The 25,140-nt window shown below is 41.6% G+C and overlaps 1 protein-coding gene across 1 annotated transcript in view; it reads right to left on the minus strand.

Annotated features, from left to right (window-relative positions):
- The window catches only part of paox (polyamine oxidase), a 37,724-nt gene extending 12,890 nt beyond the window's left edge, over positions 1-24,834 (minus strand). The window contains exons 1-7 of the mRNA XM_084321375.1: positions 24,592-24,834; positions 17,494-17,670; positions 11,289-11,419; positions 8,723-8,910; positions 5,128-5,309; positions 4,499-4,668; positions 2,766-2,851 (exon numbers count right to left, since the gene is read on the minus strand). Of these exons, the coding sequence (XP_084177501.1) occupies positions 2,766-2,851; positions 4,499-4,668; positions 5,128-5,309; positions 8,723-8,910; positions 11,289-11,419; positions 17,494-17,670; positions 24,592-24,751 (1,094 nt within the window). The 5' untranslated portion in view covers positions 24,752-24,834. The remainder of the gene's footprint in view (positions 1-2,765; positions 2,852-4,498; positions 4,669-5,127; positions 5,310-8,722; positions 8,911-11,288; positions 11,420-17,493; positions 17,671-24,591) is intronic.
- Between the last annotated feature and the right edge of the window lie 306 nt (positions 24,835-25,140).

Below are 25,140 nucleotides of genomic sequence, written 5' to 3' on the forward strand. Positions count from 1 at the left end.
AGCCTTTCCCCTGCAAATATATATATATATATTACTGTCCCATCTCTTGTGTCTTTGGAAAGACCAGACGAGGTCGGAGGAGTTTAATAATATTTACTGAGGATGGCCAGATAATGTTGAAATGTAAACATAATACATGAAACAAATAACAAAATGTTCTAAATAATTAACAATGTTGAAACTGAAAAGTTTGGACTACTTTTTACAACTGAAATTCCATTTGTTGTTATTAGAGAGAGTTAAGTATAGAAAAAAGGTACCGTTGGTTGGGTACCGATACCGAATTCCAGGAACTGCTACCGGTATCGGTTCAAATGTGATGACCCTTCCTTCTTTTATAGTTCCCTTGCGTTTCCCAAGCCACTCATTTCCAATGCAGCTAACGTAGCATTATGTTTGCCTTTTGCATCACGGATGTGACCGACTCCTGTGGTTCAATGAAATTACTAACTTGCGTTAGCTAGCAAAGCTAAAAGGTCAGATGAGACAAAAAGATGTTATCTTGATTCATGTTACATTTGATGTTACATCAAAAACGATGACCTCCCACCCCCACCCTTTCATGCATTCATGATGAAACATAATACCTATTATTAGGGGTGTAAAGGTACGTGTATTCGTCCCGCGAATTTACGGTACGGCCGTCACGGTGCGGTACATCCAGCCATACGGTGAATACATCTCAGATGACAAGCGGACAGAATAACAACAGCGCACACTGACATCTGCACTCGGCTCTCCCTCCTCCTCTCCTGTTTACTACAGCCTATTTGTCCCTAAAACAAAACCATGATGAATTAATTAAATGTTTAACACAGCAGGGTTATTACAATTTTGCAGTTTTCTTAGTTTTCTTGTTCGCCCAATAATGTTAACCAAAACACACACGTCAACCTTTTGCCGGCGGACTGCGGAGTCTCACAGCTGAACGGAGAAAAAATAAAAGCATAACATACCACCAGATCATCTGAGCTCCTCTCCAGTTGCTGCTATTAAATCCAAAATATTGATAATCCTCTGCCATTGTTGTGTAACAACATGTCATCTGTTCTCTAGTCTTCTTCAGTCTCGGCTTCACGTGAAGTTAAATTCTCTCTATACTGTAAGTGAAAGTGAAACTAGGTTGTTGTTAAAGGTGCAGTAGGCAATTAATTTACTCAGTGGATGCCTGAACACAGAATTACACCAGTATCACTGACTACTACGGCAAGCCTATAGAATATTATTATATTTAATAATAATAATAATTATTATAAATATATAATAATAATTATAAATATTTTTTTCCTGTTGTACCGAAATCGTACCGAACCATGACCTCAATACCGAGGTACGTACCGAACCGTGGCTTCTGTGTACCGTTACACCCCTACCTATTATATACATTTGATTTGGAAATAGTAGCGTGTCCAGGCAAGAAACGCCAATGCTTATAGCAGAATTCACGTAGCGCCCTATAACTCAGCTTTTCAGGAATTAGCCCGGATAACTCCTAAACTATACAATATTCACCACGGGATAACGCGCAAACGTATACATGAAAAAAGTATCTCTTTTTTGCATGTTCGACGGAAGAAAGTCACTGTCAAATGACCATAGTATTGTCTCCATAGCTATAATATAGAATATAGATATAGCTCTCCAAACATAGTGACGCACAGTGAAAATATGCTATGGAAACCTGGCACATTAGCTACAAGGATAAGGGTAATGGCTGGCGCCCAATGTGTTAACAATTGTGTGTATTGAGCTGTACTGTATTGTACCTATTCTGCAATCTGTTAATAACAGGGTTCCCACAGACATTGCAAAATGAAATTCAAAGACTTTTACGGACTATTTTTCATTTTCAAGGATGTCACTCGAAGGATACAATTCACTTTTAAATGCTGTTTTTTTAAGCATCTTCTTGGCCTGCTTGTCAGCTAGAGCATCACACGCGAAGAAATTAGGAAAAGCAGTTGGAGCGTGCGAGACAGCGAGTCGTCAGATTTAAAAAATAAATAAAATAAAAAACATTTCTTGATTCAGATTCAATTTGATCATGGATGAATAAAACATTCAATGCGAATGGTTGATTTGAATTTCAAATATTTTTAAGCACCTTGTTAAAAAATTTGGTGTTTTCAAGGAATTCCAGCCCTTGAATTTTCTTTGTAAAAAATCAAGCACTTTAAGCACCTCAAGGACCTTGTGCGAACCCTGTAATAAAGTTTTCAATCAATCAAACTTATTTAATACAATAATCCAAATGGGTGGAAATAAAAGCATGGATGACCATCTCCAGCTCTGCCTTGGATACGACAGATCTTAATTGAACGATGTTCCTCAGTTGGAAGAAGCAGGAACGAGTTGACTAACATGATATTTAAAAGACAAAGTTTGGTCAAAAGTAACACCTAAATTCGTTAGCTTATGCCGAGTACATACGCTTAAAGACCCAATGGAGTGCTTGATGCTGGGGATTAGGTTATCAGGGGCAATTATCAGGGTTTCAGTTTTTTCAGCATTCAGCTAAAGAAAGTTGTTAAGTCATCCATTCTTTTATGGCCCCCAGGCAATCATTTAAAATAGAGAGTTTGTTACACTCTTCAGGTTAAAAGAGTAATACAGTTGAATAATTGTACACATGTGATGCAGGCACTGCCAAGAAGCGCAGACATTCTTGAATAATAAAAGATGAAAATAAGAGTAAAGTAGTGTTTACTTAGTGTTTACTTTGTTTAGATAGGGCAGACACAACATAGGTAAGCATGACATCTGACCTTTCAGTGGGTTTGAGCACAGTGAAGCCAAAGAGCTTCTTCATCCAGAACCTCTCCACGTCTGACACCTGGTCCACCAGATTCACCTGCAGAGACATAACGGAACAGTTTAAGTGTTCGGTGTTTACATGTCTGTCTGTACATACCTGCATATAATCCTTTTTACATGTCTGTAGATACTATATCTATACCCTTACCTACTCTTACTAGTTACGCTGCTGGCCAGTATGACTTACTACTAGTGTTGTCAAAAATATCGAAAAATCGATACATATCGATTCTGAATATTTAAAACGGTTTCAATACTCATTTCCCGAAATATCGATATTTAATTATTCATAAAAATAAATGTGTATAAGGAAGTTGCATTGTTCATTTCAATACCTGTAATAGTATAATACAGTAGTCCACACACACGTGCATTCAGTTAAGTCGGAATATGACTAATACAAACAGTTAAGTTTGTCAGGTACATGCAACACAGATTACAGTGTTTACATCTGTCTGCTTGAGAAAATACCATGTTCTGCAATAAAAATGATTGAAGTGAGATGAACAGTTATTTTTATATGTGTGATCTAAAGATAAACAAAGGGTTTTAAAAGTGTTATATTTATCTTCTCTTATAGTACCAGAGAGAAGCTGAGGAGAATAATTTTTTTTTACATTTTAAGATTGAACCTTTCCCCCGTGGTATCGAAAATGGTATCGAATATCGATACTTTTCAAGGTATCGTATCGAAGTTCGAAATTCCAGTATCGTGACAACACTGCTTACTACCATAGTGTCTTTATACCTGCATCACTGTACATATTAATTAATACTACAACTCTATACATACATCCGATTAGCACTATATTCAGTAGTACCAATTTATATATTTTATACCCAATTTAATTGGATATTACTATTGCACTTTACTATTAGATTTGCACTCTGGTTGGATGCATATAGGGGATGGTTGTACTGTACTTGCGCTGTATAATGACAATGAATTGGAATCTAACCTTGGTGTGTACGTAAATGTCAGTCTGTACTATGCAGTCACGTATTGAAATGTTCCTCTAGGACCTAGGTTAAATGCAGGACAGGGATTTAAACCATGCCAGATGCTGATAAATCCTGTCTGTATTTGGTACATTTTGTTCACCCTCAGGCACTTTCTGGCTCAAATAAGTACATTGACATGGACGGTTCTGCCCCTTGGCTCACCACTCTGTGCGGCAGCTATCCAGATTGTACCCCTGTGTATTAGTATGGAGCTTAAATATCACAAGGCCACGGTTCAACAAAGACAACAAAGACCAAGGACACTCTCCGCTTTTGGCAGGAAAGGTAACCGACCATCATTTTTCCAGAACCACACTTCCTTTGGTCAACCCTCCTTTCAATTTGCTGCCCCCAGCTGTTGGAACGAGATGCAAAATACTTTAAAAATGCACACCTGCAACGGTCACCCGGCCTTTTAACTGTAATTTGTCTTTTGTTCTGCTTCATGTATTACATAGCTTGTACTTTTATCTGGTTGTTTGTTTGATGTGAGTTTGAATTACTTCCCTTACCTCTGTGTTGTATGCACAGTATCATCCGTCTCTTTTCCATTTTATTTTTGTCCCCTTTCCCTGTTACCCTTTGAGAGGCCCATTTGTCCTCACCAGGTCCGTCATTGTAAATAAGAATCTGTTCTTAATTGACCTGCCTGGTTAAATAAATAAAATGTTACAAGACACACCTCATCCTCCCACACCAGGTAAATAGCCTCACAGTCTGCATCCCACCACGGTGAGTCAAACTCCACAAAGATCTTGTTGTTGGTCCCAAAACCCAATCTCTGGACAGAATGCAGCTTGTGTAGTGGGAGAGGAGGACTGAGCAGAGTAGAGTAATGCCTCTTTAGATACCCTGACAGAATAGAATAGAACAGAACAGGTTACAGTATGTTTGTATACTGTACATACTGGGTTAATTGTTGCACAATAAACGTTCGCAAAGCAACCGATTAAATCTTGAACTTTGAAATGAGATGTCATAAAATATCACACATCACGTAACAATAAGTTGATCTTGAATCCGAGCCACAAATATGTCCCAGTTTCAACACACACACACACACACACACACACACACACACACACACACACACACACACACACACACACACACACACACACACACACACACACACACACACACACACACACACACACACACACACACACACACACACACACACACACACACACACACACACACACACACACACACACACACTTGAGAAACGGGGCAAAGAGGGTGTGTGTGTGTTTTCAAGAGTCACTGTTGCCACACAGTGCTCTGCTGAATGTGTGTTTGTCTCTCTACCTAGAGGCACGGTTAGGATGACGTGGTCGGCAGAGATCTTCTCTCCGTCCTCACACTCCACAGTCACAGGGACACCCTCCTTCCCGGTCCTGTTCCAGTGGACACATCGCACAGGTCTTCCGTAGGACACCATGTCCGCGGGCAGCTCCGACATCAAGTTGTGGATTAGGCCTTCATAGCCCCTGCAAGAGAGTCACAGAGACGAGTGATGGATGGTAAATGGCTGCATTTATATAGCAGCTTTTATACAAGGCGCTTTACAACTTGTGCTTCACATTCACATTCACATTCACACAGCGGAGGCAATGCAAGGTGCCAACCGGCTCACCGGGAGCAGTTTAGGGGTTAAGTGTCTTGCTCAAGGACACTTCAACACGCTGCCGGGAGGAGCCGGAATCAAACTGGGAACCTTCTGATTACCAGATGACCGCTCTACCTACTGAGCCACTGTCGCCAATGACTATATGTTGAGGGAAATCAATGTCTCATGCAATTCATTCTATGCCACTGACCGAAGTGAGAGAACAGCTAAAGGAGCAGTCTTCCACATTTAGGATCCATGTCATTTTCATTTGAAATCCCCCAAATCCTCTTTTTTTGTTTGTTTTGGCAACATCTAGCAGTGATAGGCCGTGGCCTTAGTAAGACACGGTAGCCTATAAATGGTATTTACACTATGGCTCTCAACCAATCAAGAGAACTGTATTAGACATTGTAATATGGAATATCATTTAAATGCTAAACTGAAAATTGCATGGATCCAAGTGTGCAGAAGTGTCTTCTCTCTCTGGACTTCAGTCGTACGGGTTCAAAGTGTGCAGAAGTCTCTGTGGACTTCAGTCGTAGAGGTTCAAAGTGTTCAGAAGTGTTCAACATAGGGGCCCCCCAGGGCTGTGTTCTGAGTCCCCTCCTCTACTCCCTGTACACACACGACTGTGTGGCTCAGCGGAGTAGCAACACAATCATCAAATTTGCTGACGACACAGTGGTGGTGGGCCTGATCTCTGCCAACGACGAGAGGGCCTACCTGGAAGAGGTCAAGGTCCTGGCGGGATGGTGCCAGGAAAACAGCATCTCCCTGAACGTCAGCAAAACAAAGGAGATGATTGTGGACTTCAGGAGGTCGGGGTCAAGGACTACAGCCCCCTCAGCATCGACGGGGCACCGGTTGAGAGAGTCAACAGCTTTAAGTACCTCGGAGCCTACATATCCGAGGACTTGACATGGACCACACACATTGACAGTGTTGTGAAGAAGGCACGACAACGCCTCTACTTCCTCAGGCGCCTAAGGAAGTTCCAAGTCAGTCAGAAGATCCTTAAGAACTTCTACTCATGTACAATAGAGAGCATCCTGACTGGCAACATCACCTCCTGGTTTGGGAATAGCACTGCACAAGACCGAAGCAGACTACAAAGAGTGACACGTTCAGCCGAACGCACAATTGGAGGGGGGCTCCCCACCCTCCAGAACATTTACAACAAGCGGTGCAGGGGCAAGGCTAAGAGAATCATTAAAGACTCCAGTCACCCGAACAACTGCCTCTTTGAACTGCTGCGGTCAGGCAAGCGATACCGGAGTCTCAAGGCGAGCACAGAAAGACTCAGAAGAAGCTTCTATCCCCAGGCCATCAGGCTGCTCAACGAACAATGAACACTACACAACAACAACCATCAAAAACGCACATAGCACACACATCCACACGCACACACACTCACTTTAAACAAACACACTGTAGCACCCACTCCCCACACTTTATAGCACACACTCACTTTAAACAAACACACTGTAGCACCCACTCCCCACACTTTATATTTATTGATGAAGGATTGCACTACAACTCGTACACCTTACTGTAAATTGTACCTAAATTGTACCTCATCCCATTTCTGCTTTGCACTATATAGTATTGTACATTAGTACACTGCATAGTATTGTATATTATATGGTAACTCAGTTACGTCTATTCTGCATCGAACATTGTACATATGTCTATACTGAACACTGTGACCTCATTTTCTACTTCTAATTTACATGCTATACTATGTTATTTGATACTATCTTGTCTAGCACAGTCTCTGGAGCGTAACAGTAAGAAGCATTTTGTATGAAAGTATTCTGTACTTCTGTATGACAACTATTAAAGAAACTTCTCTCTGTGGACTTCAGTCGTACGGGTTCAAAGTGTGCAGAAGTCTCTCTCTGTGGACTTCAGTCGTAGAGGTTCAAAGTGTTCAGAAGTCTCTCTCTGTGGACTTCAGTCGTACAGGTTCAAAGTGTGCAGAAGTCTCTCTCTGTGGACTTCAGTCGTACAGGTTCAAAGTGTTCAGAAGTCTCTTCTCTCTGTGGACTTCAGTCGTACGGGTTCAAAGTGTGCAGAAGTCTCTCTCTGTGGACTTCAGTCATACAGGTTCAAAGTGTTCAGAAGTCTCTCTCTGTGGACTTCAGTCGTACGGGTTCAAAGTGTTCAGAAGTCTCTCTCTGTGGACTTCAGTTGTACGGGTTCGAAGTGTTCAGAAGTCTCTCTGTGGACTTCAGTCGTACATGTTCAAAGTGTGCAGAAGTCTCTCTCTGTGGACTTCAGTCGTACGGGTTCAAAGTGTGCAGAAGTCTCTCTCTGTGGACTTCAGTCGTACGGGTTCGGAGTGTTCAGAAGTCTCTCTGTGGACTTCAGTCGTACGGGTTCAAAGTGTTCAAAAGTCTCTCTCTGTGGACTTCAGTCGTACGGGTTCAAAGTGTGCAGAAGTCTCTCTGTTGACTTCAGTCGTACGGGTTCTCGTGGACTTCAGTCGTACGGCTTCGCCACACAGTGAATGAATGAGAGGTTTGTCTCCTGCCACACAGGAAGCTTTGTTTGCTTTAAACTACTCCGAGAACCAGATGGATTGTTTTTTACCACAGTAACAGTAAACATATCATCCCCCACAAATGATATGATCTTTGGACCAATCACCAAAAGAATACAGCGTTGTATTGAGTACCGAATGTAGAATATGTGTAGTGTATCTGTCTTCTTAGGCTACAGTATGTAGTAAGACTGATGTTGATGGGTCAAACATTTTTAAAGCATTTCCGGCAATTTTTGTCAAATTGACCCCACGGACTCCGAGATATCGATATGTAGTTTTGTTGAACACCAGACCACTGATACCGACGTGGAAGCAAAGCCCACCCATCTGTTACTGCAAGTCACTTTAAAAAGGAACACGCCAACATTTTGGGAAATTAGCTTACCGTCTTCTCCAGAGAGAGACAAGAAGATAAGATACCAGTTTCCTCTCTGTGCGTTCAGTAGAAAGCTATCTGGCTGCATGTTAGCAGAAGGAAGCGGACAGTGACGGTTAGCCTTCGGGAGAGGTGTTAGTTGGACAATGCCTAGGCTAACCGGCACTGTCCGCTTCCATTCATTGTGCTAAGCTAGGCTAACGTGCAGCCAGATAGCTTTCTACTGAACGCACAGAGAGGAAACTGGTGTCTATCTTCTTGTCTCTCTCTGGAGAAGGTAAGCTAATTTCCCAAAATGTTGGCATGTTCCTTTAAACAAAACACAAAGCACTAGAATCCCATGCGGTCTGGCGTGTGTGTGCGTACTGACCCCGCGAACGTGCAGTCTAGTCCGGGGAGACACTTATACAGGCCGAAGGCTCCCAGTCCCAACCGATCCAAGCTGTGAGTTCCATTGACGCAGCACTCCACCTTCAGGAGGGTACTGACCAGAGACAGCTTCTGGTCCCTCACAGAGGGGTCATCAGCATTCCACCGCTCTGCTGCTCGCCGCGGCACCTACACACACACACACACACACACACACACACACACACACACACACACACACACACACAGGAGACATACACACACACACACACACACACACACACACAGGAGACACACACATTTTAAATGGTTTATTTGAATACAGCAAAACAAATTATAATATAATATATATTATTATTAGGGCTGTCAAAATGTATGCTTTAAATGAGATTAATTTAAATTATTTAAAGCATTAAAATAAATTAATCTAGATTAATCTATGGAGTGAAAAATCTTCAATCTTAGCGCCGCGGATACAAGAAATAGGTCTAGCTGAGTCAATGTTGATGGTTTTGTTGAACATTTGTATTTCACAGGAGAGAAACTGTATTCAAAGAAAGCTATTCAAATAGTATTTGAATCTAAATATACTTTCTTTGTGTTGATTTTACATTAATTCCATGATTTTACTCGAGTAAATATCTGTTACAAGCTTCGGTCTTAAGTAGAAAAATGCAATTTTTTATCTAGATTAATTACAGAAAATTGTGAGATTAATTAGTAAAAATATTTTTTTTAGATTTATTAAATCTATTGACAGCACTAATTATTATATATATAATAAGCAGTCTTGCCGTTTGTTTAGACACGCCCACACAGACTTCGGTGGATGCTTTTATTCAAAGGACCACAGCATGATGAGCACATTAAACTGTTGCATAGTCTTCCACAGTGAGGATCTGGTGCTCCCATGGTCGAGCGGACCGTACTCGGAGCGGACTCCGCGGAGGTCCGCGTGGACACTTTGAGCTTTCATAGTCGAGCGACCTCCGTGGACCCGCGGACCAATGTCTCGCGCCAGTTTACACAATTTTTCCCACGCTGTTCAACTTCTGTCATGTCGTCGTCATCCGATGTCAAAATGAAGAGTCTATGTTATCTCTGTTTCCAATATTTACAAATAAAACTGGCAGTTTTACACACTTCATTTAGAAAAGCCATTCAAACATCTCAAGTTTCTTCAGATGATGAAAAAAGACATGGTCCAAATGTATATGAATTGGAATGGGTGACTATTAGCGATAGTAAAACTAAATTTAGCGTCATCCAGGGTTAGAAATTAAGGGGGGCTTGGGGCAAAATGCCCTAGAAAATTTACAAAATGCCCTCGAAAATCAGTTAAGGGGGGCAAGAAAAGCCCCAGACACTTTGCACAGATGTTTATCCCTTAGTATGCACTAGGAACGTGCATTTTAAAGAAAAATCCAGATCGATTGATCGCATGCTATACTCGAGTGATCGTGTATTACTCAAAAAAGAAAAGAAAAAAGAAAAAAAAATTATATTTGATTTTTATTTATTATATATATATATATTTTTTTTACTTATTTTTGTTCATTCACGTATATATGTTTAAGGAAACCAACAAACAGTTATAATCTTACATATACATGTGAAAAAATATGTAAAAAAAAAGAAAATAATTTATATATTTTTTTCATAAAAAATATTAATAATTTAGATTTTTTTTCCCTCAGATTTTCCTCACGATTACTCACGCCCATCCCTAGTATGCACACGCACAGTATAATATGCATGTAATAAATAGTTTGTTAATAAACTCTGTTACTTGAACAATTTTCACTGTGCTCCTAAATTTCTTTGTGTGCTCCTAAATTTTTATTTAGATTTTATTTAGGAGCACATGTGCTCCTTGGGGAAAAGGTTAGCGTAGAGCCCTATATATGGAGACATTAACATTACGTTATCAAACATAGGGACGAAGACTGTAAAAAAAAGTGTCGATAATGTTTTATAATCTTTGTTAATTTATCAAAAAAATTCGGTGCCCCCGAAATACAAAAAAAGCCCCCGAAAATCTATTAAGGGGGGGCAAAAAAAGCCCTGGCGTCATCTACCTGCCGATGTTTTACTGGACCAATCCTACCCATTTAACCATGATCCTGCCCTACTCTCACTTGGCACGGAGCAAGTGTTCAGAGTAAAATGCAGATCGGCGTCACATTAAATGCAGGTCGATGTCAACCAAAACGCAGAGCTGCGTTTTTTGTGTGACACCAAGTGAGCGGTGTGGACGTCCGCGCATTAGAAAATTGAGAGCTTCGCACTTGGGAGTCCGCTTTGAGTCCGTGCGGACCTCCGTGGAGTCCGCTCTGAGTACGGTCCGCTCGACTATGGGAGCACCTTAAGACTAGCAACGTCCGTGGGATGCAGCTACACAGGAGAACCACTAACTCTCAGTCAGACACACAATTTTCCCCATGAGATGCAGTTTATCAACAAGAACTTTGGGATCCTACAGGCCCTTTGCCAGATACAGTAAGCATTTCTTAGATCTGTACTTCAGATAGACGGTTCTACCCATTGAGACACAGAAATGGACGTACCTCCGCCCGTATGTAATCTCCCAAACTGGGCCAGGGTTCCCCTCCCTTTGTCAGGAAGTCTGCGCTCTCCTCCATCAGCTCAGAAAACAGCCCCACAGCAGGAGTCATGTCCTCAGCACACAGCTTCCGACCTGCACACAGCAGACACAGGATTCTCACCAGGAACATGTGTTCAGCAATACCAGCTTGTAAGTAAGTAAGCAACAACAACAACAACAATTTACTCAATATTTGTCTCCCAGGAATTAGGCTAAAGTCACAGAGCCACAACTTGTTTCATATACTAGCAGGATCTGCAGTGTTGGAAGTAGGATTAGAGTAGACTAGGTTCCCCAATACATATGCAAGTGAGGGCGTTTTATTTAAAAAAAAATTTACCAACTTTTATTTTTATTTTTTTTTATTTTTTTTTAACAAGTTCAGAGGAAAGAGACATTCACATCAGCATTTCGTATTAATTCCCACAGTGGCATAAAAAAGTGTCTTTTCAGTATATAGATTGTCCGTCAGTATAGTCATATACTGTGTAGCCATAGGCGGCGGGTATATAAGGCCCAGGGCTAGGGCTACCCAAATCGTTAGGGGTGCACCGATGTATCGGTCGGGTATCGGTATCGGCCAATAAGTGCCTTGTTGACTGCAATCGGCCTATAAGCTTGAATGTGCCGATGACAGTAGCCGATAAATTCAGTCGCGTCCTGCCAACGGCGCCGCCCCCAGTCCCCCACACAAGCTACTGCATCAAAGTTACTACTAAATATTCAACATTCTCTTTTGAGACTCCGCTTCAGACTCTTATCATTTGGCACTAAAAGCTAAACATTGTCACCGATATGGCCGTCTGCAACATGTCATTAATTGTGTACGCGAGGTGGTCGCTCAGTGACGACGCTAACATGAGCTAGGTTAGCTAGCATGAGCTACCGGGAGATAGAAGACTAACGTTACTGGTGAAAATGTGATTTACGTTGGAATACTCCTTTGCCAACTTGCTGTACTTTGCTTGCAGGTCTGCATCCATTATTGCTGGATTATGAATAGCCCCAACTTTAGCCAATGTAACGTTATGGCTAAACCTTTAACGTTAGTTAACGCTAGCTTTCGGTTAGCTGTTCAATGCTATTAATAACACAACCAAGCAAACCCATCACAGCTCCCCGTCAACACCCCTCTCTCGGGAAGATGGCATTTAAGAAAGTATCTGCTGTTAAAATGACACAAACATTCGTTTTGTGGCATTAACGTTATATAGTTAGTTTTACACGTTCAATAACATCAGCATATTATTTACCCGAAGATAGCAAGCAAGCAAGGCATTACTCCGTTCATAGCTCAGTTCCATTCCGTTGCTCATTCCGTACCCAACTACCCATTCTGCAATCTGTTAATAAAGTTTTCAACCAGACAAATGTATAGAAAGGCTTTGTTTTATTATAACATTTGTTGCAGTAAAATCATTGTGTCTCGTTTGGTCATCCTGTGGAGCAATGGTCGGCGGGCAGCTAACATATTAGCTACGTTAAGTTTGTTGTGCTCTCGCAAGCAGATCAATGGCGGCATGCCCGGAAGTAGAAAATGAATAAACGCTTGCCGATTGGTGGTAAGAACAGCAGGAGGTGGGTGCTAGCGGTGTGGCGTAATTGGCCGAATCGACTGTCAATCAAAATGGTTCTATTGCATTGGTTGAAAGCTCTGGTTGAGAGAATAGTATCCATCTGCAGGCCGCCAGACGATACTGGGAGAGGGATAGTGATACATGGCATGGTGGAATTAATACCATAAACATATTTCTTGATGTTTCCTTTTTTTAAGTAAGTAAAGAGGCCTACAAATACAAACATACACATACAAATATACAGTAGTTTCATTAAAAAAAAAATATATTAAAAAAAAATATATATTACAAATACTTATTTTTTGCCACAAGTATCGGTATCGGTATCGGCCGATTGTGTTAGTTGAACAATCGGTATCGGTGGCCAATTTTCATATCGGTGCATCCCTACAAATCGTTATGCTGGGAATCTTGAAATGTATACCGTACTTTTCGGACTATAAGCCGCGGCTTTTTCCCCCATTTTTCGACCCTGCGGCTTATATAACGGTGCGGCTTATATGTGACTCGACGTGACCAAACCCGAAAATGTAAAAATCTAAATATTGCTTTTTTGACTGCATTGAAATGTTATTTATCTGTTCCCTTATTTGCTAAACTTAATACAACTTGTAAATGAGTTAATTCTTGTTATTTGTCCAACAGTATTGTGTCCCAATGCTAATTACATATGGTAATTAAACATTAAAACACCTGCGGCTTATAGTCCAGTGCGGCTTATATATGTATACATCATTCAATTTAGCTGCTGCGGCTTATAGTCAGGTGCGGCTTATAGTGCGAAAAGTACGGTATATAATATATGTGCGCAGGCTGCTGGCTATTGTGTGTGTCTTGTGCTGCAGCCCGCTGGCCAAGGTGTCAACGACGAAGGTGTCAGTCGGCTAGGTGGCGGTGTTTAACATTCCAGGTACAAGCAGTAACCAATCACGCATAGGCTCAGGTTAAATAATGTAGCCAATCACATCATTCACATGATCATCCTGATCCCGCAGGCCGAGTAAAGCAAACATCTGCGTTCCGAATCTCCGCCCGCCGATCCTTTGTAGCGAACACCAGCGCACTATTTTGAGTCAAATTTCAAAAAGCAAAATGGATATACGGTATTTTTCCAAGGCATATAAACAAAGTAATTTAGAAGCTGCACCGGGCTGCCCCTGGGCATAACTACGGATCACCTGAGGCTGTATGTTGCTTTATCTTGGCATACAAGGGCTTGCTCTAAGTGTAAGAGGACATGATGAGAGTCAGAGTTCATCAAATTTTGCTGCATTAAGGTAAGACAATGGTTAATCTATTATTGGATGCCTTCATTTGAACACTTAATTTGCACTATATATTAAATGAGTTAACCCCCCTCCCAGCCCCCCGGGTTTACATAGACATTTTAGGGGAAGGGGGAAACGATGATGCATACATGTATAGGATATAATAAAAATTAGGGATGCTCGATATTGGCTTTTTTACCGATATACCTATATTGTTCAACTCTTAATTTCCGATACCGATATCAACCGATATCAACCGATATTTTCCGATATCACATTTTTATGCCAATATCGGCCGATAATATCGGTAGGCCGATAATATCGGACATCCCCAAATTAAATACAAATAAATCATAATTGTGTTTGTTAGATAACCTCTAATCCTGTTACAAAGTAATAGGGAAAAATACAATAACAGTAAACAAACAAACAAAACAAAAAAAAACATGCTTTTTGTTCATTCTCTGGTGTCAAGGTACAAGTGTTCAACCTAGTGGAGTACTGATTTTACCTTCTGGGCCGCAGTAAGTAATATTTGGATCGATTCTGTCCTTGCGCCCTGTGCTCTAGCACTGGATGCCTCTAATCTCAATACTTCGTAGAAGGACAGTTTCCAACAGTAAATATTGAGACTATGAGGTGGTTTCCATCTCATTACGAGCATTTTCTTTGCTGCCGTTAAACCGGCCAGAAACACTCTTTTTGTGAGGTGTTAATTTTAGAGATGAATCATCGTTTAATAATAAAATGTGTGGCAAACAAGGTATGTTTATCTCCGTTATATTAGTGAGAAATAATGCAACCTTGGCCCAAAAAGCTAGTACTCCGGGTAGGGCTGCAACGATTAGTCGACGACGACGATCATAAAAACTCGTCGACGCCGAATTTTTGCGTCAATGCATTGTATAATAAATTAATTTAAAAAAATGCATTCATTGTGTTTTTAGCCCTAGTTGCACTTTTGTTGCAACCCCAGTCATCCCATTAGTTCCCCCAAACTTAGTCGGTCTGTTATGTTAAGCTAAGAAGTCTGCTAAGAGCCCGGAAAAGGAGCCGCGCCCACAGGAAGCAGAGATGGAGGGTGTGACAGAAATAATCGTTAGATTAGTCGACTAATCGAAAAAATAATCGACAGATTAGTCGACTACCAAAAGAATCGTTAGTTGCAGCCCTAACTCCGGGACATTCCCACATCATATGTATGTATGTTCATATGACTTTTTGCGGACATAAAGTACATAGGGGACTTTGTAAAATTTTTATTTGACAGAGTTTCCTGGGTGACAGATAAAATCTTTGTATCAGTTTGTAATGAGTTAATTGATTATTATAATTATGAGAGGTTAACGGATTATCCCATACATTCTGCCAATTTATGCAGGCGTTGTAATCCTTTAAATCTATGTTCCAGACAGTGGTATTACCTGTAGTTCTGTTTAGTTTTCCTTGTATTTTATTATATAACCCAGAAACAAAACCATTTTTAACATTTATGCCACTCACTATAATCATTAAAGGATGAACTGGTAAAGGCTGATTCCATGGGACACCATAAGTGCGCATTGCAGTGCGCAACTGTAAGTAAAAAAAGAAGGATGTACTAGGGACATTATAGATGTCTTGAAAGGATCTGAGACCGTATTCACTGTATATGTCAGATAGTTTGTGAATACCTTGTCTTTGCCAATTGGGAAATGTAGCTGGTTTCCCTCCCAACAGTAAGAAGTTGTTATAAAAAAATAGGGGTATCTAGGTGCCATTTTGTGTCCCACTGTCCCATTTCGGCAATATATTTCCAAACATAAATTGAATGTGCTATAATTGGGCCGAATTTAGTTCGGCAAAAGCTTTGGGATAGACCAGAAAAGAGGATATCTTTGAGTGTATATGGAGATACAATGTGCTTCTCCATATTCACCCATGGTATGTCAGAATCATTATTGAACCATCTTAGCAACGGCCTGAGCATAAAAAGAGAAATAGTACTGTTCGAAATTAGGAACCGATAGCCCTCCTGCTTTCCTACTGTTTTGGAGTGTGGAATTGCTGATTCGTGGATGTTGTTCACGCCATATACATTTGAATACTAGCCCCTGTAGCTTCTCCCAAAATCCTGGAGGTGGCGGTAAGTGAATCATGCTTACCAGAAAATTGATCTTAGGGAGAATATGGGTCTTGACTACTGAAAGCCTGTCTGAAAATGGAATTAATAATAGTGACCAACGGTTTAACTCGTCAGATATTACCTTCTTAAGACTCTTGTAATTTTTTTACACAATTTTGTCAATGGATGGGTATATATCTATAGTGAGGGCGTTTTCTCATTAGAAACGGTTGGTCCGCTCCGTCCTCGCTCCGTCCTCGAGAGCAATAGCCCCCCCTCCCACTCCCCCCTCTGGCCTGCTTTCACACTACAATCTCGTTTTGTTCCCAAGCACAAGAGGAGAGCAACACTCCAATACAGCAGGTGGCGGATGCACCTAGTTGGTTTGCTATAGCTGGCGTTTCAACCCTTCTTGCACTCGGATAAAGCATTTCGGGATCAAATGAGATAGAATGACGTGCTTTACTGGCAGCGCCATCGTCTCTCCCTCTCAGACACACACTCGCCCAACAGGCACACGCATACACACAGACGGAGAAGCATGTGAGAAGTGAAGAGAGCCTTAAGGTGGTATTGAGAGGGCACATTATATCTTATGATAAGATATAATGTGCTCTCTCTATACCACCTTAAGGGTGCAGGGCTGCAGGCTGCTGTCGAGGGGAGTAGAGAGAGAGCGCTCGGCTGAATTGCAACACAGCTTCCCTCGTTGGAGCAGATTTTACACTACAATCCCAAACAGACCTAAATAATATTTTTTAAATTGAAGTATGAATACAACTCTATTCTGGGCAAACAGGTTAGCACCAACATAACCACTTGTTACAGCAAGCCTCTTCCGTGTTTTGGTAGTGTGTTTGCACATCTGCGATCGTTCCGTCGCCGGCGACGCTGATTCGCACCCAAAACCACCCTTTCAAGTGGTCCCGGCATGGAGCGAATCAGCGTCCCCGGTGACGGAACGGAGCGTTCTCATCACACTAATTTTGGGGCGATCGTGCTCGGATTCGACCCCGGATGGCTAGTGAGAAAGCCCTCTGAATGGGGAGAGGGGAAATGCTAATCTCTGTTCCCCACACAAGAGGAACTGATGAAGGTGAGTGCCAGTAGTATATACTTATATTGTGACAAAGAAGCAAGTTCTACCAAAGTTCAACATTGATGTAACCTTTTGGTGATATATCATTTGAAACTGAACCGAGTCAGATATCAGCGGACCTGAACTGCTGAACCAGTTGGGGAGCCAGGGAGGATGTCCTCCGATGTCCATGGCCTGGTTCTCCGGGGTGAGAGCGGCTGGCTCCAGGAGGCCGTACTGACGGGCCAGACAAAACACTGGGTTCTCCTCAGACGGACCATGGATCCAGTTAGCGCCAATCTCAATGATGTTGTTCCCTACAGGAGAAGAAGAAGAAGAAGAAGAAGAAGAAGAAGAAGAAGAAGAAGAAGAAGAAGAAGAAGAAGAAGAAGAAGAAGAAGAAGAAGAAGAAGAAGAAGAAGAAGAAGAAGAAGAAAATGTCACAATGGTAAATGAGGAGATGAGTAGTAGCCTACTGCCGAGAGAAGGTGGGTTTACCCCGTGACCCTACAATACAACACAGTCAATGGTAACTCATAAGTGGGCATATTATATTACCATTGTTAGTCTTGTTACTTAAAGTCGAGTTAGGCCGCGCTCACAATGTCTGACACTGGATGCTGAAATCCCGAAGATTAAGTAGAAGAAAGCAGGAAGCCGGACCAGCACTCTCAGATTCAAAGTTTTAATTGCAGCCTGGAACATACATGTTTCGGAACCAATGTGTTCCTTCATCAGTGTTGATGGCTAGCAGTGTTCAATTAGAAAAAATTGTGGTTATATAACAGGGTAGGCAGGAAATGACATCGAACACAGGTGTGCCTGGGATTGCTGGTCAACTTTGACCCTAGGAAGGACATTTAAATATAGAGTCAATTCCTAAATCCAAAAAATACATAAATACCAAAATTACAAAAATACCAGAAACAAAATACATCTTGCCCCTAGTTTCTAGGGCTAAATAGATGAGCCCATTGCCGTGTTTACAAAACGAAAATTCTCTTATGAGCAACCTTAGAAAACAATACCTCATACATAAAAACAATCATTAATCATGAAATCATAATAATGGTGGTGAAAGGCACTTATAGGAAACAGGTTAACACGTTCTCTTCATTCATTCCCCTTGGTTCAATGCAATTGAACAAATGAATATAATAACATTCACGTTGCAATAATAACTTATGCCTGTCACCCCCTCTAGACTAAGGGCCTGTGGACTAACTCGAGTCCCATGTATTTAAGATCATTAACGGCATGTTTGCATTTAGAAAAATGTCTAGCTACCGAAGACTTGACATGAATTTCTAACTGAACATTTATGTTCACTAATTCTCGATTTAAAGGCTCTAGTTGTTTTACCCACATAAGAAAAATTACACGGACAAATACATGGGACTCGAGTTCCCATTATTATGATTTCATGATTAACACTTTAACTGCCGGGAACGTGTTTAGGCGTCTTTCCTAGCCATGCTCAAGTTGCAGAGGACGCCGTAAATCGTCTTTGATATCAATATTTCAAAAATCTGTGATCGGAATCATATTTCCCCTTTGCAGCCTTGAGACACACTGCTGATCTCCTCTCAACCCTCTAGCGGTTCAAGAGCGCCATCTGGTGGCCGATCGGCAGATCGAAACCGGATGTCAACCTTTGAACCGGCAGGACTCACTCCATATGTGGTCCGGGCACTCGCTAATGTTAGAGAGACTCCGTCTTCACACAGTGAACATCGATCGGTGGAAATAACTCGAAAAAACAACATGATTTGGACGTATATACTATTATACAACCTGGAAATAGATCTGGCATTTCAACATCCCATAATCGAAAACTGTCTACTCCACGCTGATCGCCCAACGGCCCGAGGAGACTGGGGTGAGTTTTAGCGTGTAGTATTACCGTGTTCGATATAAACTGCTATGATGAACATATGACCCACATTAGATGAATGGTATAACGTTGCCCACGGAATTATAAATGCCCCCTCGCCCATCCGGTCAACATCAGATGACGTGTAGTAACTTCCAGAACCACGTCCAGTTGAAATTTATTATCTGGCACAGATCGCTATCAAACTGTATTTCATTATCAATATAATGCATTTGGGGCTATAAATCACGTTCTGGAGAAAGCTGCAGAAAGAGATGAAAACATACTTATACTTTAGACCATATTTTAGTATGAATATGTGAATGAAAAAGTTTAACGTTGCTACACCATGAACAATACATATAGGACATTGAATGGGCCCTAATAATGGCAATCTAGCAATAGAATTTAAAAAGTTATAGCCCTGCAAAGAAGGGGAACTTCTCCATGTTAAATAGAGCTGGCAAGGGATGGTATATCATGAATTTAACCTTGGGCAATCAAAGTGTTAACACTTTCTCCACCGGAAACGGCTTACGACGTGTTTCAAGTTCATGCGAATTCTGCCAGATCACGGCGTATGACGTTATTCTGATCATATTTCATATTTTCGCCATGGTATTCATATTTCCATCACGGAGGCTGGTCTGATGCTGTCTGAGCCAGCACAACTCTGCAACGCTTCAATACTGCCACCTGGTGGCTGATCGGCGAGTTGCCAAACCGGATATGCCCGTTGAGCTCGGTCCGTCCCCTAAATCCGTCCGGCCACTCGTTTATCGTCACGGGTAGGCCTGCCACGATAACAAATTTTGCTGGGCGATTAATTGCCCCCGAAAATATCGCGATAAGCGATATTATTGCGACCGGTTAAAAAAAAATTGAGAAATTTATTTCCCAAAACTTTTATTTTGAAGCCCACCGCTCCGTCTTTTCCGGTTTAAGACTTTTATTTTGAAGCCCACCGACCGGACCGGAAGTATTGTTGCGATTATCCTAGCCGACAACTTGTCTCGTCTGGTTGTGTTTTTTAGTTTTAACGTTAGCTACTAACGTTAGATGCAGCTACTACAGGCAATCAACGATGAGGAGGAAGCGTCAAAGCCGTATATAATAGAATAGCTGTGGTGCGTAGGCACTGCAGCACGACTCGAAAACGACCCGTTATAATAAATTAATTCATGTTTAACTTGTCCCCGTCTCCAGTGCTTTGACTAGCCCCACCCGTTCATTGTAAACAATGATGCATGTAATTGTATTAACGTTATTCTGTGTTATTCTAACGTTACACTACAAATAACGCTACTTGGTTAAAAGGAGCAACACTATTGAGAAATGTAGGTAAGCTAAATATGTGGCGTTGCTACTGCCCCACGGAGCTCTTTCAATGATGAATTGAAAATGGGGGACCCTGATGTAAACAAGACGAAAGTCTTTCTCTGGTCTGCATCCCCTTAACAATTGTATGTATTGAGCTGTACTGTACCCATTCTGCAATCTGTTAATAAACTTTTCAATCAATCAATCAATCCCGTGCTGTGCTCTGTAGTAACGCCAGCGGCCAACCCACACGGAGAGTGACTGACAAGGGGCACTGGTTCCGCCTCATTAAAACAAACGCGCAAATAGCAATTAATCGCGCCCGTCAAAATCATTGCATTCATTTTAATTATCGCGGCAATTAATCGATTTATTGCTTATCGCGGCAGGCCTAGTCACGGGACTCAAGACACACACCGTGGATATGGATCGTTGCCATAACTCAATAGTCGACATGATTTGGGCGTATATTAGTATTATACAAACCGGAAATGGATCGCCTCGATCCCCATCACATCACATAACTGGGATCTGTTTGCTCCAGTATCATCCCCCATCGCTAAGAGGAAGCTGCCGTGAGTTTCAGCGTTTTTGATTATTATGATCCATACAAACTGCTCTGATCTATATATCACCCATACTACATGAAGCATTTAACGACGATCACGGAATTATAAACGACCCCCCCCCCCCCCCCGTTCACCCGCACATGATCAGTCATAACGTTTAGGACCATGTACAGTTGAAAATTTTAATATAGCGTCGATCGGTATCAAATGGCATTTGATCATCTAATATATGCATTTGCCTATATCTCACGTTCTAGGAATTACTGCAGAAAACGATAAAAACATATTTATATTCTAGACGGTATTTTCGTATGAATGTGTGAATGAAAAAGTTAAACGTTCCTACATCCTGAACGATAGATAATCGATGTTGAATGGGCCATAGTAATGTCAATTTAGCAATACAATTTAAAAAGTTATAGCCCTGCAAAGAAGGTGAACATCTCCATAGACTTACAGTGCTGGCAGAGATCAAACATTGATGGATATAAGCGTGGCAGAGAAAGTGTTATGTATGAGGTATTGTTTTCTAAGGTTGCTCATAAGAGAATTTTCGTTTTGTAAACACGGCAATGGGCTCATCTATTTAGCCCTAGAAACTAGGGGCAAGATGTATTTTGTTTCTGGTATTTATGTATTTTTTGGATTTAGGAATTTACTCTATATTTAAATGTCCTTCCTAGGGTCAAAGTTGACCAGCAATCCCAGGCACACCTGTGTTCGATGTCATTTCCTGCCTACCCTGTTATATAACCACAATTTTTTCTAATTGAACACTGCTAGCCATCAACACTGACGAAGGAACACATTGGTTCCGAAACATGTATGTTCCAGGCTGCAATTAAAACTTTGAATCTGAGAGTGCTGGTCCGGCACTTAAAATATATACTGCAGCGTATAAGCTACCTTTGAATGAACAACTTAAAACAATCATATGGTTACCATAGTTCCCTGGGCATCGAAGTTGACCACCTCCAATGTAGATTACCCAGTATGGTTGTCAATATCCCAGTGTACCCAACCCCCCCCCACCCAACCTCCTCCAATGTACAGTTTCTACGTCAAATGTATATACTCCCTTTTCCTGACTCCTTCTGTATCACAAACAGTACTGTATTTGCAAATCTGGTATGTCATAAATGTATAGATGTAGCAGTACTGACTATCTGTATGTCATGTATGTCCTGATGAATTGAAAATGGGGGACCCTGATGTAAACAAGACGAAAGTCTTTCTCTGGTCTGCATCCCCTTAACAATTGTGTGTATTGAGCTGTACTGTATTGTACCCATTCTGCAATCTGTTAATAAAGTTTTCAATCAATCAATCAATCAAAGGCACTCTAATCTGCATCGAGCACAATGTGACCACAGAAGTTAATCATTCATTGAATGTTGGATGTAGGCTACTTGTTGTGAAGGATCAGATTAAACCGAATATATATATTTATTTATATATATATATTTAAATAGTATTTGTATATCGTTTGATATCCCCTGTATATTCCTTGTACAATATGCACTGAATATCCCTTTAGTCTACTAAACAGCCCATAATAGTTTCATTCTACCATTGGACGAGAACCTGGCGCCAGCAGCCATACCCCTAGGTTCAAGTTCAATCGTGCCGCCCAACATGTCGTGGCAAGCCCGGTTCGGCCAACACTCCTGAGTGTTGGAACTACCCCCCGGAGAGGAGTCCAGGTGAGACGGCGCTCTACACCAGTGAGGTCGCCTCACGTCTCTCCGTTGTGGACCGGCAGCTACCGTCCACCAGAGGGTCCAGCTGTATTCATCTGCGGACCGAGGTTCTGTGGGCACCGTGTTCAAGACTTTGAATTCTCCCAAGAAATCGTCGGCCAGATGGGATACCGCCAGCGGCTTCTCTAACCCCCCCCTCCTACTGTCTTACAACCAGCGGGACCCCCCCCCCCCCTTAGTGTATCCAGCTATAATCATTTAAGTACCATCGCTATAGTTCCCTAGAGAACCAGGTTGTATACTTACTCCCTGCGTAACCAGAGATTGGACATTCAATGTTGATTTACCTACGAATACTCATTTGCCATACAAGTGCATTTCAAATCATAAGTGTAAACAAGTGAACGTTGTATATACCTTTTGCTATATTAAATATTCGATTTGTACATTTGTGTGGACTTCGTTTCATCAGGTGGGAAAGTGTTCATCATATCTATATCATGTACTGGATGGCCAGAAGTTAAAGTACAAGAGGTAGTGGTTTAATACCATACTTAACAATACAGTCAGGGAATTGTACCCCTCAGTTACACTACTGTATAATATTAAACTGACAGCTGAATATTCACCAATATTTGAACTTGTGAGTTTAGATCTAAGAGTCCTTTCTGAGCATATAAATCTGCTGCTCTTCATATCGCAGCTCTGGCTGGTTTGCCACAAAATGAATGCAAAGTAATGGGGCTATGATTAGTTTGTTCTATTATTCCATTATCTATGTACATATTCTACCTGTACACCCGCCCCCCATGCTGCTATGACACTTGAATTTCCCCAATGGGATTAATAAAGGTACACTTGACTTGACAGTATGCCTCTCCCAGCCCTGTCTGACTGGCATTCTCACTCAGTGCCACGGAGTGCTATAGGCTACGGCTTCAGCTTCAACAAAACAACTGTAAGCTACTTAAACTGAAATTCAGAAACATAACTGGAGACAAGAAGGTCGCTAATGATCTTGTTTGTTAGTTCCAGGAAGACTTAGCCTAAACATTTTCTTGTCTCAAATTAGGCTAATTCAGGAATTGATCCAGATAGTTTGTGTTGACTTTTCTTTAGGTGCACGCGTTTGTCTTGTGAAGCATTATAGACGGGTTTCTTGTTTATAAACAAACAGTGGGGAGTGGGGACCCTGATGTAAACAAGACGAAGGTCTCTCTGGTCTGCATCCGGCTGTACTTTATATTGTACCCATTCTACAATTTTCAATCAATCGATCAATGTTCGAGCCAATCAGCAACACCCGCTGAATCACGTGACCGAGTAGCCGCCTACGTCACGTGCGCGAGCTGCGGCGCTAAAAAAGAAGATGGGAAAAAAAACAGTACAAATTATGGGGCTCTATAGAATAATAGAGAAACCATATGCATAGCACTCCTGACTAACAGTTGTTTCAAATTAAAATGTCATTTTGCCGCGAGTCAGTGCGAAATATAAATGAGCTAAATAGCAGTGTAGGTGTACTGTTTGTTCTGGCCAGAGGCTACTTTATAATATCCATTACCTCCCTCGCCTGATGACAGCTAACCATGAATTCATCACACACATCTTCTCACGTGTGTGGGTTCATCCTGGGATACAATCGCATTACATTGGGTTAATGGGGTACGTACATCTCTCTATTAACTAAGGGTCCCTGTCATCATGTTTGAAACCAGATATATTGGCGACCAACACAACCGTTTCACCTCAGGCGAACTCCTTCTTGAATCTTACCCATTCTGCCCGTTTTGATCCTGCCGCCGCTTCTCGCCGTCGCCTCGAGGATCCGCACATTGCGAAATCCATGTTTAATACGTTTCTGTGCCGCTCCAATACCGGATATGCCACATCCTATGATTACTATTTGAGAGTCTAGACCCCGTCGCAAACCCATACCTGATGTCTCACTCCGGTCTATAACTAGATCAGACTGACCACCGTGGACTCATGTTGGTATCAGGTCTGCACTCACTTCTATCACTTTGGACCGTGCGTTTCCGTTACTTCCGTGTTGTGTTCCTGGGTTCTTTATGCTGAAGGCGCCCTCTAGCCGGCTTGCAGGCTGGTACACGTTCAAGTTTTGTTTTATTTGTCACATAAAATAATATGTACATTACAGTGAAATGCTTGGTTCTGTATAAACTCCCTGCCAATGTGCTTCATACAGCAGGCACTATGAATTGAAAATGGGGGACCCTGATGTAAACAAGACGAAAGTCTTTCTCTGTTCTGCATCCCCTTAACAATTGTGTGTATTGAGCTGTACTGTATTGTAGTGTACCC

Source organism: Notolepis coatsorum, assembly GCF_963971535.1.
Source record: "Notolepis coatsorum genome assembly, chromosome: 9".
Classification (NCBI taxonomy): Eukaryota; Metazoa; Chordata; class Actinopteri; order Aulopiformes; family Paralepididae; genus Notolepis; species Notolepis coatsorum.